At 35.7% G+C, this 16,914-nt stretch overlaps 2 protein-coding genes across 4 annotated transcripts; one reads left to right on the top strand and one right to left on the bottom strand.

Moving 5' to 3' along the window:
- Positions 1–266: 266 nt before the first annotated feature.
- Positions 267–7,865, top strand: PDR12 (pleiotropic drug resistance protein 1). Its single transcript, NM_001305715.1, is given in 23 exon segments — positions 267–589; positions 708–828; positions 977–1,065; positions 1,906–1,990; positions 2,082–2,241; positions 2,338–2,414; positions 2,504–2,557; positions 2,642–3,034; positions 3,120–3,401; positions 3,487–3,803; positions 3,891–4,051; positions 4,134–4,237; positions 4,328–4,484; positions 4,566–4,679; positions 4,773–4,936; positions 5,041–5,373; positions 5,477–5,767; positions 5,853–5,936; positions 6,034–6,167; positions 6,260–6,487; positions 6,585–6,756; positions 6,845–7,099; positions 7,608–7,865. Coding segments are annotated over 23 exon segments (4,356 nt in total).
- Positions 7,866–10,855: 2,990 nt separating this feature from the next.
- LOC101221949 (cellulose synthase-like protein D3) lies at positions 10,856–16,853 on the bottom strand. Of its 3 annotated transcripts, none has more exons than XM_031880730.1 (4): positions 16,751–16,853; positions 14,797–15,708; positions 13,552–14,362; positions 10,856–12,939 (listed from the first exon to the last, which is right to left on the bottom strand). In XM_031880730.1, exons 2-4 carry the CDS (start codon positions 15,672–15,674, stop codon positions 11,182–11,184), a joined length of 3,447 nt encoding a protein of 1,148 aa, XP_031736590.1. In that variant the 5' UTR covers positions 15,675–15,708; positions 16,751–16,853; the 3' UTR covers positions 10,856–11,181. The 3 variants fall into 3 exon arrangements, with proteins under 3 accessions (XP_031736590.1, XP_011650065.1, XP_011650066.1); XM_011651763.2 differs by lacking the exon at positions 16,751–16,853 and adding an exon at positions 16,211–16,744; XM_011651764.2 differs by lacking the exon at positions 16,751–16,853 and adding an exon at positions 16,589–16,744.
- Positions 16,854–16,914: the final 61 nt, after the last annotated feature.

The following is a 16,914-nucleotide window of genomic DNA, read 5'->3' as shown; positions in this document are numbered from 1 at the left end:
CCAACCAAAAATATATATAAATTTCTTTTAAAAAATTGAAAAAAGTCAATCTTTTTCATCCTCTGTTCTTCAACAACTATAAGTACACCAGACCCATCTTCACCTTTCTCTCAATCTTTTCTTTCTCCATTTTCCCCCTTCTTTCAATCCCAAACAAACAATCTCACCCCAAGAGTTTCAAGTTTGTCCATCAATATCCTCTCTTTTTCTAATGATCCTTTAAAAGTAAGAAAAAAGAAAAGAAACATAGTCTCCTTGAAGAAACTATGGACAGTGGAGAGATCTACAGAGTGAGCAGTGCTCGTATTAACAGCTCAAGTATATGGAGAAACAGCGCCATGGAAGTCTTCTCGAGATCTTCTCGTGACGACGACGATGAAGAAGCTCTCAAATGGGCTTCCATTGAAAGGCTTCCTACTTATTTACGTGTTAGGAGAGGGATTTTGAATCTTGATGGTGAATCTGCTAGAGAAATTGATGTTCAAAATCTTGGTTTGTTGGAGAGGAGAAATATACTGGAGAGACTTGTCAAGATCGCTGAAGATGATAACGAAAGATTCTTGCTTAAGTTAAAGAATAGAATGGAAAGGTACAAAAAATACCTTTTTCTTCACTACCTTCAAGTTTCTTCAATTGTCCGTCTATAAGTACATGAAGCAGTAACATTTGAACATTTTTCATTTCTTTCCTTTCCCATTTATATATAGAGTTGGGCTTGATCTTCCTGCCATTGAAGTGAGGTTTGAGCATTTGGAAGTTGAAGCTGAGGCCCATACCGCTGGCAGAGCTTTGCCAACTATGTTTAACTTTTCTCTCAATATGCTTGAGGTAATTAAAAGAAGAAAAAAACATATTTTAGAGTGAATATAAAAGTGATTTTAACTGTTTGATAATCACTTTTTTAAGCCGAAGTTGGAGAAATTCAAACTTTATTTTTGTAAAAGAATCTAATATATTTTCTATTTGTCGTTAAAAGGGGTTCTTGAGTTACTTTCACATAATTCCAAATAGGAAGAAGCAATTATCCATTCTTCATGATGTTAGTGGAATCATCAAGCCAGGAAGGTTGGTTTAGCTATACACTTCATTTAATATTTTGATTATTGATTGACCATAATTACTTTGAACACTTTTTATATTACTTTCTTCCTAAATTTGTAATGATTATCAATAATTAAAAAAAAAATCATTTTGGAAACTTCTAATCTCCATCATTTTAGTGCTGAATTCTAAATTGTTCTTTTTTTTTTTTTCTGTTTGATGGATGTTTGTGAAAACTTTTCTTCTTAAAACTTTTTTATTTTATATTTAAAAAAATTATGTTTATTTCACCTACTTTTTTCCATTTTTTTAATGAATTGTACTTTTCTTTCTCAAATTTGTTTCCATTTTTCAATATATATATATATAGAAGAGAGATTCTTATAAATGGTAAAGAAAAAAATCAAAACTATTTATTTATTATTTTTAAAAAAATGATATTTTTCTCTTTTTCTGACTCAATTGAGTTATTGTCTCTTTTTTCTCACTACTTTATTTTATCCCTTTCTCTAACTTTTTTCTTGAAAAAATTTGTCCCTCCCTCTTTTAGATTTTTTTTTATTTTTATTGTTATTCTTTCTAAATTTGTTGTCACTCTTCATTTTTTTTCTTATCTTTGTCACTTTATTTTTCTATCCTCAATTTTTCTCTCTCTTCTATATTTGATGATTCTAAATTACCTTTGAAAACAAACCTTAATCATTTAAAAATAATTTTAGTTATATTTAAACTTATTATAGTTAAAAAAAATTAGCTCAAAGCACTTGATTGTGAGTTCTGGTTAATAAATCAATTTGATTAGTATTACCATTTTGGGAAGTACTCTGAACATTCCCTTGACTTGTGAGTTGTATGACATTTCAGAATGACTTTGCTTTTGGGGCCACCGAGCTCCGGCAAGACGACGTTGCTCAAAACATTGGCTGGAAAACTTGGGAAGGATCTTAAAGTAAAGACAACATAATCCCAACTCTTGCACAACAAACTTTCCTACCAAAGTTTGAAGATTTGAACTCATTGTGGTTGTGTTCATTTGACAGTTTTCAGGAAGAGTTACATACAATGGACATGGAATGAATGAATTTGTCCCACAAAGAACATCAGCTTACATTAGCCAACAAGACCTTCACATTGGAGAAATGACTGTTAGAGAAACCTTATCCTTCTCAGCAAGATGTCAAGGAGTTGGTCCACGTTATGGTCAGAACATCCTCCAAGTTTTCACTTCAAATAATGAATCATGTCCATAATGTGGTAATTGTAAATGGAAACTTATCGTTTTTTTTTCCTTTGCAGATATGTTGACAGAACTGTCAAGAAGAGAAAAGGCTGCAAATATTAAACCTGACCCTGATCTTGATATCATCATGAAGGTTGAAATTCAATGCCATTTTCTGTTTTCAAATTCCAACACCTTTCTGTGTTTAGCTTGTCATGTGTTGATATGATTGATTATTTTCAGGCTGCAGCTTTAGGAGGACAAGAAACCAATGTAGTGACAGATTATGTACTAAAGGTGAAAACTTTCTGTAATAATCAATAAGCAGCAAAAAAACTAATAGTATATGGTCTTATAATGTATTTCTGATTGTTTATGCAGATTCTAGGACTTGAAATCTGTGCTGACACAATGGTTGGAGATGAAATGTTTCGAGGGATCTCCGGTGGGCAAAAGAAGAGGGTGACGACCGGGGAGATGTTGGTTGGACCATCGAGAGCTCTGTTCATGGACGAGATATCGACAGGATTGGACAGTTCGACAACTTATCAGATTGTTAATTCAATGAGACAGTACATTCATATTCTGAATGGAACTGCTCTGATCTCTCTTCTTCAACCTGCCCCTGAAACTTATGAATTGTTTGATGACATAATTCTGATATCAGATGGACAAGTTGTGTATCAAGGTCCACGTGAAAACGTGCTCGAGTTCTTCCAACATATGGGCTTCACTTGCCCCCAGAGGAAAGGAGTAGCTGACTTCTTACAAGAAGTAAGCTCGTTTGGCCTTTCATAATGTGTTCTGTTCTGTTCTTTGTTTCATCCATTTTGTTTGGCTGATGGAAAATTTTTTATAGGTCACTTCAAGGAAAGATCAAGAACAATATTGGACTAAGAGAGATGAGGTTTATAGATTTGTCAGTGTGGAGGAGTTTTCTGAAGCCTTTCAATCATTTCATGTGGGGAAGAAGCTTGGTGATGAGCTCGCCACTCCATTTGACAAGTCTAAAAGCCACCCTGCTGCTTTAACAACGGAAAAGTATGGTGCTAGCAAGAAGGAACTGTTGAAAGCTTGCATTTCAAGGGAGCTTTTACTCATGAAGAGAAACTCATTTGTCTACATTTTCAAGTTGATTCAAGTGAGTTTTAGTTCCGTAGTTCATATCTTTATTCACTTTCTCTGATAGCTCATGTTTGACACTACTATGTTTTTTCATTTTTCAGCTCATTCTGATGGCTTTTGTGACAATGACCTTGTTTTTCCGAACCGAGATGCACCGGAGGACAGTGGATGATGGATCGGTTTACATGGGAGCTTTGTTCTTTGCGATTATCATAATCATGTTCAATGGTTTCTCTGAGCTTGCTTTGACAATCTTGAAACTTCCTGTGTTCTACAAGCAAAGGGACTTCCTCTTCTTTCCCCCTTGGGCATATTCTATACCCACATGGATCCTTAAGATCCCTATTACTTTTGTAGAAGTTGGAATTTGGGTGGTAATGACTTACTACGTCGTCGGATTCGATCCAAATGCCGGAAGGTACGAGAAAATGAAGAACACTAACACTGAACTACAAATTTGATTATTGCCTTCTTGATAACATTAGGTCATATAATGGACTTGCAGATTCTTCAAACATTTTCTCATGCTCCTGTTTGTGAACCAAATGGCATCAGCGCTGTTCCGTTTGATTGGAGCATTGGGACGGAATATCATCGTTGCAAATACATTTGGATCATTTGCTTTACTTACAGTTCTTGTTTTGGGTGGATTTGTCTTAGCTCGAGGTTTGATTCAAGTGACCTATGTGTTTTCAATACCATTACATAAGAAAAATTACTTAAAATGAGAACTTCTCTTTATGTTTAGATGATGTGCATCCTTGGTGGATTTGGGGCTACTGGATCTCTCCAATGATGTATGCACAAAATGGCATAGCTGTGAATGAGTTTCTTGGCCATAAGTGGAGACATGTAAGAAACTTTCTGATTTATGCAAATAAAATGTTCAAAACTAACAAATTAAAAATGTAAGTAATTGGCCCTCCCGTTTTCTTGTTGCAGCCGGCTCCCAACTCGAATGAATCACTTGGAGTTTTGATCTTGAAATCTAGGGGAATCTTCCCACAAGCTAGCTGGTATTGGATTGGTGTTGGTGCAACTATTGGATATATTTTGCTATTCAATTTTCTTTTCACTATAGCCTTGCAGTATCTCGATCGTAAGTAGTCGGAACTCTAATTTCAAGCCTTGTTTTGCACTCAAACATGCATGTTGTAATTTCCGGGTTCAAATATTGTAGCTTTTGAGAAGCCTCAGGCTATCGTGTCGAAAGAGACATCGACAGATAAAAGTGTGAAGAAATCTCAAGATGTTCAAGAGTTGGAACTGTCATCAAAAGGAAAGAGCTCTTCTGGTATGCAAAAAACAAAGCTTATCTGTAGCTATCTCCCTTAACAAACATCATCACTTGAGAGATTATTTAATATCAACTTATATTACAATGCAGAGAGAACTGAAAATCAGATTAGTTTATCATCTAGAACTTCATCTGCAAGAGTTGGAAGCTTTAGTGAAGAAGCTAATCAGAACAAAAAGAGAGGAATGGTTCTTCCGTTCGAACCCCATTCAATCACTTTTGACGAAATTCGATATGCAGTAGACATGCCACAGGTATATATGATGTTCTAAGACATGAACAAAACCATTAAAAAGTAAGTTGGATTGTTAACCAAACGCTCTCATGTGCTAATTTCATAGACTTTGTACTTATGTAGGAAATGAAATCACAAGGCGTTACCGAGGATCGACTTGAGCTTTTGAAGGGTGTGAGCGGTTCGTTTAGACCAGGAGTTCTAACGGCCCTGATGGGTGTCAGTGGTGCTGGAAAAACAACTCTTATGGATGTTTTGGCCGGGCGAAAAACTGGTGGATACATAGAGGGAAATATCACTATTTCCGGGTATCCTAAAAAGCAGGAAACATTTGCTCGGATTGCTGGATATTGCGAACAAACTGATATACATTCTCCTCACGTTACAGTCTACGAATCGCTTGTTTATTCAGCATGGCTGCGATTGCCTCCCGATGTTGATTCTGCTACCAGAAAGGTGAAGTATCAACACATTCATTTCACTCTTTCTCACATTTTTTATTTAATAATGTCTAGAGCTTCTGTGGATTCAATACTGATATTTGGTTTATGATATGAAGATGTTTGTTGAAGAAGTTATGGAACTGATTGAGCTCAACCCATTAAGAGATGCAATTGTTGGATTGCCTGGTGTTAGTGGACTTTCAACCGAGCAACGCAAGAGATTAACCATAGCTGTTGAACTTGTTGCAAATCCATCTATAATATTCATGGACGAACCAACCTCAGGTCTTGATGCTAGAGCCGCAGCCATTGTAATGAGAACAGTGAGGAACACAGTCGACACCGGCAGAACCGTGGTCTGCACCATTCACCAACCAAGCATTGATATATTTGATGCTTTTGATGAGGTCAACTTCTCTCAACAATCAACTACGAAAAACCCATTTTAATAGCTTAACTAAACATATGTTCTTTTGTTGTTCTCTCCTGCAGCTATTCTTGTTAAGACGTGGAGGAGAAGAGATATATGTTGGTCCAGTCGGTCGACATTCGTCACAGTTAATAGAGTACTTTGAGGTACAAATTCTTATCAGAAAAGCAAAAGAAAATCTTTTAAAACTTCCCTTTTTTAGCTAGAAAATGACTAACAACGTTCTCATAAAACTCATTGAAGAGCATTGAGGGAGTTCCTAAGATTAAAGATGGCTACAATCCTGCAACTTGGATGTTAGAAATCACCACAGCAGCACAAGAAACAACTCTTGGAGTGAACTTCAACACATTATACAAAGATTCAGAACTTTATAGGTAAGTAAATGGCAACAATCTGAATTAGTTCATTATAATCTTAATACAAAACATGCAAAGGATTTGAAGTTTTACAAAACAAATTTGTGCAGGAGAAACAAGGCCTTGATCAAGGAACTAAGTGTGCCTAATGAAAATTCCAATGAGTTGTATTTTCCAACCAAATACTCTCAATCTTTCTTCATCCAATGCATTGCTTGCCTGTGGAAACAACATCTTTCATATTGGAGAAACCCACCATACAGTGCAGTGAGATTCTTGTTCACAACCTTCATAGCTTTGATGTTTGGAACTATCTTTTGGGATCTTGGATCCAAGAGGTTAGAATGATAACGCATAATATTTCATGGGAAGTTTTCATTTCTTTAATCTTGTGGCATTTAACTTTGAATATTGACATTCTATGGGTTAATTCAGAGGAACCCAACAAGATCTTTTCAACGCTATGGGTTCTATGTATGCTGCTGTTCTCTTCATTGGAGTACAAAATGCCACTTCAGTTCAGCCTGTTGTGGCCATTGAAAGAACTGTCTTTTATAGAGAAAGAGCAGCAGGAATGTACTCAGCTTTGCCATATGCTTTTGGACAGGTAACTAAAAAATAAGGTTTTTATAACGTTTTTGTTTCTTGTTTCTTGTTTGGGAACGTGTTTACCGATTTGAGTTTACCTTATGCAGGTTGTGATTGAACTTCCATATATATTCATTCAAACAGTTGTGTATGGGGTGATAGTATATGGGATGATTGGTTTTGAATGGACTGCAGCCAAGTTCTTTTGGTACATTTTCTTTATGTATTTCACCCTTTTGTACTTCACCTTTTATGGTATGATGACTGTGGCTGTAACCCCCAACCACAATATTGCTGCCATTGTCTCCTCTGCTTTCTATGGATTTTGGAACCTTTTCTCCGGCTTCATCGTCCCTCGAACGGTACGTTTATTTCTTAAAATTATTATAGCATGAGCATTCTAAACTAAAGTCAATATTCTAACAAATTTCTACTTTAAAGGTAGTTTTCAAACATTTATTAAGGATCCATGGTAATATCGTAACTTTTGAAGAAAAACGAGCATTTTTTTAAACAAGTGACAAAGTTTAGGGATGTTTGTCTATGATACAGCTATCAGATATATAACACGTACGTGTACAATGTATAACATGATTTGAAATCGTAAACCCATAAACTTCAACACACTTTATTAGTTGATATAAGTTTAAATTTACCTTTACTCATCAACTTGAGCTTTTTGGTGAATCAATGATTTACATAGTATTGATTCGAGAATTCTTGTGTTCAAACTTTTGCAACGTTGTCTCCTCTCCAATTGATTTCTAGTTGTTCACCCATGAGCTTAAGTTTTTGGGTCATTTAACCCTTCAAAATTCTTGGTTTTAAAAAGAGAGAGAAGTTGATAGTTTACAAATGTTGTATATGCAGAGAATCCCAATATGGTGGAGATGGTACTATTGGATCTGCCCTGTGGCATGGACACTATACGGTTTGGTGACATCCCAGTTTGGGGATATAAATGACCCAATGGACTCAAATCAAACAGTAGCTGAGTTTGTGAGCAATTATTTTGGTTACAAGTATGACTTTTTGGGTGTTGTTGCTGCTGTTCATGTGGGGATTACAGTGTTATTTGGTTTTATCTTTGCCTTCTCAATCAAGGTCTTTAATTTCCAAAAGAGGTAATTAATAGAACAAACAAAACCAAAGTTAGGGTTAGGGTTGGTAACATTCTGAGGAATTATATGAAGTGTATCCTCCTAGTCAACCTATAGTTTTCTTTTTCACATTTAATTTTTCTTCTTTTAGATATCAAGCTTGTAAAGAAATAAATGCTTCTATATGATCCAAATGTATAATGATTTTTTTTATTCAAATATAGTTTTAATCGTCTCCCATTGCAACCTACCAAACTTTTAACAATTTAGGAATATTTAGGAATCGGAAAAAGTGTTGGAATTGTAATGAGATTTCAATCTGTCTTTTACTTATTTAGCAATGAGAATGATATAGCTCAAGTATTACGTGTCATAATTATAACATAGTAAAACGATCTTAAAAGATCAAGTAACATATTCAAGATATGAAATTCTATCGGTAAATGATAAGATTGTAACAATTTTATCCCATGATGAATTATGAGATTTTAAAGTTAAAAGAAAAAAATAGAAAACAAAGATCAAAGCGTTCTGGAGTGTTAGACTACATTATTTACTTCCTCAAGTCATGCAAGTGTGGTATGAAATCTTGTATCATTAATACGTTGAAGTCTAGAAAGTATGTTTTAGAATATTTTCTTTCAAAAATTTATCTTTTCTCGTACAAAACTAATTGATTTAATTACTAATTTCTTGAAACTAAGTTAAGAAGTATGTGGCATGTTTAACTCAATTTTTCGACCTAATTATCACTAGATTCCATATTTCTTTTCTTTAGATGGTTGAAGCCAAAGGTGAGTACATTTTAAGCCTACTTCCACCCATTAAAACATAGGGATGTCCAAAATAAGCTTATCTATTATGACCAGGTAGTAAATATTGGTTTATAATAATAAACCATAAAAGTGTATCACCGATAGATTTTGTCATATTTATAATTTTTTAAAATATTATTATATACTTAATAATTATTCATAAAATTTGTAGTTTGCTTCTTGCAAACCCTGACTTTCTAGTTTGTTCGAGTTGATCGTCTAATCCAAAAAAATGGTTAAAAAAACTCTAGATTTACTCCAGGTAAATATATCACTATAGTTTCACATAACTTAAGCTAATCTTATTTTTTAAAAGTTTAACTCTAATCCTTTGCTTATATTAACTTAAGCGTTAAAATATATGTAGAAACGCAACAGTGTGTTATAGTGGTTATTCTATAGATGATCTCAGCACGTGAATGTTGAATGAGAATCTTTAGCTGAAGTTTTTTCTCATCAAACATATATGACTAATCCCAATTGTTATACTAACAAAATCAAATATGTTTGTTAAGTAGTAAATATATTAATTATTTGGGTGCATAATACCCATGTTAAGGGTAATAGACAAATCTATACCCTCACTAAGAAATAGAAAAACTTTGTCCAATTTTGCACCACTTAATTTTTTATTTTTTTAAAAATAAGGTCTAGGTTTCTCAATTTTATATTTCTTCAAAAAATGACAAATAAATAAAAGAGTTTATCAATTTAATGATTTGTCTTCTTAAAAATCAATATTTTTCTAATACAACTCTGATCTTTTTAAAACAAATAGAAGTATTATCAAATAATGTAGATATGTCATTTGGTGACCCCTTCTAAGTTGATATCATTTAAAATTACAAAATTGAATAAATAAATGTATATGCTTATGAATGTCATATTTGGACTTTCTTTTTGTTTGTTTGAGAAAAAATAATCACATTTGGGCAATAAGTATGGGTGCAACCTATAGTTTTCCCATTATTATAATTGCCTTTGATGATATCAAATTCAAACCAAATCCTATACCTAACAATTTGAATCGAGTTTTTTTCTTCTTTTTCTCCAACCTATTTGATATTGAATTAGCAATGTATTCATTGACCAAAAGAAAGTAGATTGCTTAAGTTAATAAATATATTTACATGAAATTGACATTTGAAATATTATAACTTAATTCACATTTTCAAATTTAGATTACATGCATTTGACCTTTTATTTTAAAAGGAAATAGAGAATCTTTTAAGTATATACCAAAGAGTTTAGTTATGGTTAGATTGACACATTTCACAATATTTCAAGCACTTACTAATAATAAATACTTTATTGATCCATAAATATAGGAATTTTTCAATAAACATAGTAAAAAATCATTGAAAACACCCACTCACATTCAATTATTTTTGTTATGGAATCAATAATGATTGCAGAAGATAGTAATATGGAGTGATTGGAGAAGATAGTAATATGGAGTGATTCTCACTAAAGTTAGTGATAGAGATCACGGAAGTTAGCCATCAAATGTGATGATAGCCGCTAGGGATGCATATTGATTGGTCAAAGTCAGTTTTTCAATCAAATTGTGATAGAACAACTATAATAGCTTTAGTAAATATTCAAACAAACCTCCACCGTCAAAGGAGAAAAAGTCTATTACTTTTATCCGTCCATCCATTTAACTCTTAGAAATATCTTTTGAAGCATTTTTAATTTTAAACTTTTTCAAACCAATACTAATCGATTTCTCTTATACAAGACCGACCAAGCCACAATCGATCTTGGTTCAATCGACAATCTATCATGCTCAATTCTGGCATCCACGACAATACAGTAGAATCAAAGTAAATGGCTTTTGAAAACATTTTAGTAATTTTAGGAAGTAACAAATTAACGAGTTATTAAACACTAAATACTAAAAATCATTTTTCTAAACATTGACTTCATTTATTTATCCTAAATCAACTTCTTTTGGTAAACTATTTTTTCAAAAGCTGTAAACTTAGTTAAACCAAACACAACTTTTAATTACGCCACATTTTTATTAAAGAATTACAAATTTACAGAATTGGAAGTCTAAAAATCCACTAAGAAATCAATTAATTCTGAATTTGTGAGGAACATGCACACAAATTTGTATTCAATCTTCAAATGTACCATACTATTTCTTTATACCAAGACATCATGGTAAGGTAATTCTCCACACGAAATCGATGGGGGGTTAAAATAAAAAATCTGAATGTAAATTAACTTGTTGAGTAACGGGGAGTAAGGTAGTTTCTAAAAAATGTTCGTCCCTATAATGTTAGGGCTTACATTCTTGCTCAATACTATTATAGACCCCTCTATGTTGTAGTCTAAAAATAATAACATGATCACAAAATAAGAAGCTGTAGATAACCTACATGCTTACATATGAAGAAATGATGTGTTCCTATTCTCAATACAATTCTAACTGTCCTCTATTACAGTGATGAAAAAACAAAAGTGCCCCAAGACAATGGCCTTGGGACATGATTTCCAACTCAATGAAGAAACAATCAGCATTCAAGGAAAAGAGAAAGAACCTCCGATTTGATTTGTATCACCTGGGGGGCTAATGGCCACCCAGAGGAGGGAGATAGTGATGGCAAGAAGTCCTGACCACACGAAAACAATGGTCGGTGTTCTTCCTCTTCTTCCCATGAGCCCCTTGGCAAAGGGGTAGAGATGAGCAAGAACCCAGAAACTGAAGAAAACGCCACCTATCAAGCGACTCCATTGTGGAATTGTACTGTAGATTGTGCGACTGACCCCAACCGCAATGGCGATTAGGTTGATCATCATGATTGTGATAGGTGGAATCATGAGGGAGGTCCACTTCACGATGTAGAGATCCGCAAATTCGTCATCTACATCATCACCCCCTGATTTGGATGTCAAGGTGAAAGAAATTTCAATCCCAGCAATGACTTTTAGCAAACCTTGAAGCACAGCAGCAAGATGAGCACTGGTGCCTCCAATCAACCAAAACTGCTCATTTCTCCACCACTCTTCTAATTCAATGCCAGACCATTTAATTTCAAGAACAGCAAGCAGGCATAGAGTGATGGTGATGACCAAAAGGTAGGTGAGGAAAGTGACATTGAGAGTCTGAACTATAAATTGCCCCGAAAATAGGGAAAGTGCAGGGAGGAAACAGTAGACTATGAGGAAGATGGAAGTGAAAGGGTATATTCCAACGTTAAGGTAGGCTATTCTTTGCAAAATCTTCATTCTTGGACTAGCCAATAGTGCATTATTTCTAGAGAAGAAAATCTCCACTGACCCGGTAGCCCACCGGAGAACTTGATGCAGCCTATCAGTGAGATTGATCGGTGCAGTTCCACGAAAAGCATCGCGTTTAGTCACACAGTAAATGGACTTCCAACCCCTATTATGCATCCTGTACCCAGTGACCACATCTTCTGTGACAGATCCATAAATCCAGCCAACCCGTTGGCCCCATTCGGTCTTGTCTTCATACCAACAAGAAATGACACTGATCGCCTCTGCAACAGTTGATGCATCCAGAAGCTCACGAGGAATGGTAAGAGCACCAGGAGGACGTCCATACTTCACAGCTGGATGATCAGCTAATGGGCGTCCTTGAAACTCAGCAATTGGAATCGAATCAACAAGAAACGCAGAATTTCCAAACCTTTTTGGGAACAAGGATAAGTCCATCTCTTCATCATCAGAGTCACCCATTCTTAGGCCACGATGCTCTTCGGGGTTATTTGAAATCGATGCATGTCTTTTACGCTTACCAAAGCAGCAGCTACAACAACCAGGGTGCTGCTCTTTAGATCTATGAGGGTCAAAACCATAAAGAGCAATCCTTCTAAAGAGACATCCTGTTCCAACATATACTGGACCTTGAAGTCCATCAAGGGCTCGCATGTTAACGTCAAAGAACACAGTGTTGTGATTGGCATATCGATCTGAAGGATCAATGCCCTCAAACCTTTGAGGGAACTGAACATAACAAATACGATCACCTCCACGGTCCATCATGAAACACATTCCCTCTCTCATTGCCTGAGAGTTGTATATATAATGGTCACAATCAAGATTGAGGATAAATGGCCCATTTGACATAATAGCTGATGCACGAACTAGAGCATTCATGGCCCCTGCTTTTTTGTTATGATCGTAGCCAGGACGTTTTTCTCGAGAAACATAAACAAGTAGAGGAAGACGGATATCAACATCTGATAGGTCAAGTAGTTTAGTTTCATCAGCAGTTCCATGTAGCGGTTCATCACTTGGAGGTTTAAGCATCACCTACAAATAAGTGAATATTAGGAAGCCTCTAAAATACCCTTCCCTCTTCTCAACTGCTTCTTTCAACAAAAAAATAAGGTCTAGAAACATATCTAATATGCATGAGTCCAGATGAACATAAGAAGCTACAACTACATTTTTAAAAAGAAAGTTCTTTTTTTTTTGTCTCTGTCTTTACTTGCTGGTTTTTAGCTCTTAGAAAACTCATTATTTATAAATAAAGACATGAATCTGTCCAGCCCACCCTGATGATGCATCCTTTTCAAGAAGGGTGAACAGAACCATAATCACTTTTCATTTACCATCCAGGTTTTTATCATTATATAAATGAAATCTCATAGACTGTCTCCCAGCTTGTAATGAGAGTTGTTCACCAAATTTATTTTCGTAATTTTCTCTTTCATGGATATCAGTTGTGGGGCCTTTCACAATATAATTTCCTTGGCTTTTGTACTGGGACAACGTCTGATATTTCATTTTGAATTTTGTGACAATGTTTTTTTTTAATATATATATAATGTTACAAAATTATATTGTCAAAGCATCATGGACCACTGATGGAATAATCAGCAAGCAGGTGGAAAATAATATTGTAATGACTGTGATAAGTACCTGTATTATACCAGCATGGTCACCCTTGGAGTGCTCGGCAGAAGGTTGCATCCAAGTTCCAGGCCAATGGGTTCCATCAGCCATCCATGTTGCTTTAGGGATCTTTATAGTCTCTAGAGGTTCATTGTCACCAACATTTTGCCTCTGACGCTTCATAGCTTTGATTTCCTCCCTTGCATGATAGGCATCAGATCGACGACGAATAGAATCAGGAAGTCCATTTATGCGAACTTTGAATTCATCGTATTCACGTTTCACACGTCTCCGATCCTTGACAAAATCCGATCGCACTTTATTCTTGAATGGATCTCTCTTCAGATTGAAGTAAGACTCGGGATTCCTCGGTTCAATATCGTGTTTTCGACAGAAAGGAACCCATGTGTTAGCAAAACTTGCTGCTTCTGCCATGGCCTCAAAGGTTAGAAGTGCACCTCCGTCATCTGAAACATAGCAAGCAAGCTTTTCAACAGGATAGTCGGCAGCTAAAATTGACAAGATTGTGTTTGCAGTGACAAGAGGAGGCTCTTTTTCTGGGTCTGCAGTAGAAACAAAGACATCTATTCCTGGAAGATCAGATTTCCCAGTAGGATTACTAGGGCTAGGTGTTTCAAACTTATCCTTCAGAACATTAAGATCTGTGGCCCGATTAACAGGACAAAGCTTGGGCAATTGATCGAGAAGCCAAGAAAAAGCAAACCATAGTTCACATACAACTGACATTGCCCACAACCAATATGCATCTGTGTTTGGATGCCGAACCCTCCAAGCCAAAAAAAATCCAAGAACAACCATGCGAACAAGAATTAGAAGCCTGTGAGGAAAGGTATTGCAAAACAAAGTTAATCAGTCACAACAGGAATGAAATAACAAATACGAAAGTTAAAAAAAAATTACACTTAAGATTAAATTGGAATATAAAAATTCCTTGAGGACCAAAAGCACAATTCAAATCATAAAGTGAATCAAACTAAAGTGGGCGGTCTCTGTCTAGTGACGGTTAACCGATACACATGGAAGAAAACATCTACCATATTGCAACTTCTTCATCCTGTGGCAGAGAATCAGGTGATTAGCTATAAAGCTACTTGTTACCTGAAGTACTATCAGTGTAACAATATTAAAACCACGTACAAGTACCTACTAATTCAAACCATATAGCTTCTTTGACTTCATTCTCTGTTCAAAAGCTTACGCTTCAGATATAAAGAGTAAAAATAAAAGAGCAAGCAGTAGAGAAACAGATACCTATACGGGCTGAGAACAGCAGCACGAATTTTAAGCTTCCGTGTCAATGGCCTCCAAGGTTTGTTCATAAATTCTTTTGGCTCACCAGGCTCATCATCTTTATCACTTCCATTTCCTGTAACCCCATCCTTTGGCCATATCGCATTTCCATACCCATAAGTACCCTTTGTTTCAAAAAGCCACCTATTATGATCAAAATCTCCAACTCCAGTTTGACTCCTCACCATCATGGACTTTGTTGATTTCATTAATGACAATCTTCTCTCGCCCTTTGACATTGTGCGTGTGGGAGGGAGTGGCAGGGGACGCCCATGTTCAGCAGTTGCTTCATCGATATCTTTGTTCTTATATGGCTCCTTGCAACCAGGGCAGATCCCATTCCCTGATTTAACTTCATCCACATAGCAATCTCGACATATCTTGAAATCGCACTCACAGGGGAGAATGTCATTACCACGTTCATCGCTCATAACTTTTGCATCACACCCTGGTACTTGACAGGAAGATCCTTTAATGCCAGCCATTTGAGGATGGGTTGCTTCAGATTCAATTACCTTATCCATAAGATGAGCTCGTGTCACGCTATTAAATCCTCCTGTAAAGAGGGAATTCGAGACGTATTGCTCTTCAACCTTCTGTGAGATGGATGGATCCATCGGCTGATTGTCAGGTGTTGGTGGTATATGCACTGTGTAGTTTGTAAAGTCACCACTCCCAAGTTCACTATCAAGATCATCCCTCGAATAGCTAACATACCGACCAGACGAAGTTCTTCGAGCAAAAGTTACAGTCTGCGGCATTGGCTGCTTCTGTGCATCAGACACATCAGAAGTTGATGATAGATTTGAACGAGTCAGCTTAAATGACTTAGACGCCATAACCAAACAGTAAACACGCTTCTTCCCAGAGAATCTGCAAATGTAAAATACAATAAAGCAAATCCGAATCAAGAATCCATCAGCACCATGTGTAAGATCCTAAATTTCAACAATCACAATCACAAACAGGAAATCACTTTCCTCCATAACGAAAGTCATAATCCACTAAGCTGCAACCTAGTTAGTAATACGCAACTAGTCAAAATGAGAATGAGAACAAAGATACCCCCATCACAGTAAAAGTAGATCATCGATCGATCTATTGAAAGCTTATGAAAGCTCGGAAAAAGGGTTTAAAAAGAAAACAGAAATTCCCACAGGAATCCCAAAAGCCCTTTAAACAAAGATTCCAAGAGAAGAAATGGCCGATTATCAAACAAATCAAGCACCCATCTAGCCTTTTAAAACGAAAAGATTAGAAACACGGGAAAAAGGAGAAAACCCATCAGAGAACTCTTACCCTACTTCTGCATTAACTCAAGTTCAGCAGCCCAAAATGAAAAAAAAAAAAAAAAAAAAAATAGATAAACTCACACCTTCAACTCTGTCTACTAGCTAAAAACCAAAGATTGAGCAGCTGGGGTGCGTCCGCGGATGATGAAGAAAATCAAATTCAAATCAAGAACCCCTCCTTCCAAACGAAGTAAAAAGAAGAAAGGATGAAGGAAGATGCAAAGAGAAAGAGAAGAAGAGAGAGAGAAGGGAACTGGGTCACAAGCATGAGGGGCAACACTAATAAATCATGATTACAGAAGCTTTTTTGGATTAAATTTATCCCTTGAAAACAAATGAAACTTTAATGGGGGTTTTACAAAAGAAAAAAAAAAAAAAAAAAGGAGAGAAAAGTTGGAGAGAATGAGTTTGGAGGAAGTCAGCAGAGTAGATGATGAAGAGAGTAGCCGGCGTTTCTTTACCGGTTCCAATGTATAGCTACCCTTCTGTCATTTGGGTTGCTTCAGAAATAAGATTGAAGCATTTTCATGGAAAGAAAAGGAAAACAAAAATTTCTCTTTGTTGCGTTTTTCAACTTTGATTATAATAATAGAGAGATTTCAATTACAATGGAAGTATGCGACCTTTTGTTTCTTGCGTTTTAACCCGGACAGGATGGAGTGGAATGCGCCAATTTATTCAATTTCTTTTCTTTTCTTTTCTTCTCTTTTCTTCTCTTTTCTTTTCTTTTCTTTTTTTCTTTTTTCTTTTTTTTCTTTTTTCTTTTTTTGGCATCAGAGTGTTTAAT

Source organism: Cucumis sativus, chromosome 2 (assembly GCF_000004075.3).
Source record: "Cucumis sativus cultivar 9930 chromosome 2, Cucumber_9930_V3, whole genome shotgun sequence".
Taxonomy (NCBI): Eukaryota; Viridiplantae; Streptophyta; class Magnoliopsida; order Cucurbitales; family Cucurbitaceae; genus Cucumis; species Cucumis sativus.
The sequence above is the reverse complement of the archived record's forward strand: the minus strand, read 5'-3'. Positions and strand labels throughout refer to the sequence as shown.

Bases quoted from the DNA above. Each gene is read 5' to 3' on its own strand.
- LOC101221949 (XM_031880730.1), bottom strand. From the start codon at position 15,674: ATGGCGTCTAAGTCATTTAAGCTGACTCGTTCAAATCTATCATCAACT. The intron at 14,363-14,796 runs GTATCTGTTTCT...CTTTCCTCACAG, and splicing joins GCTGTTCTCAGCCCGTATAG to GCTTCTAATTCTTGTTCGCA. The intron at 12,940-13,551 runs GTACTTATCACA...ACTTATTTGTAG, and splicing joins ACCATGCTGGTATAATACAG to GTGATGCTTAAACCTCCAAG.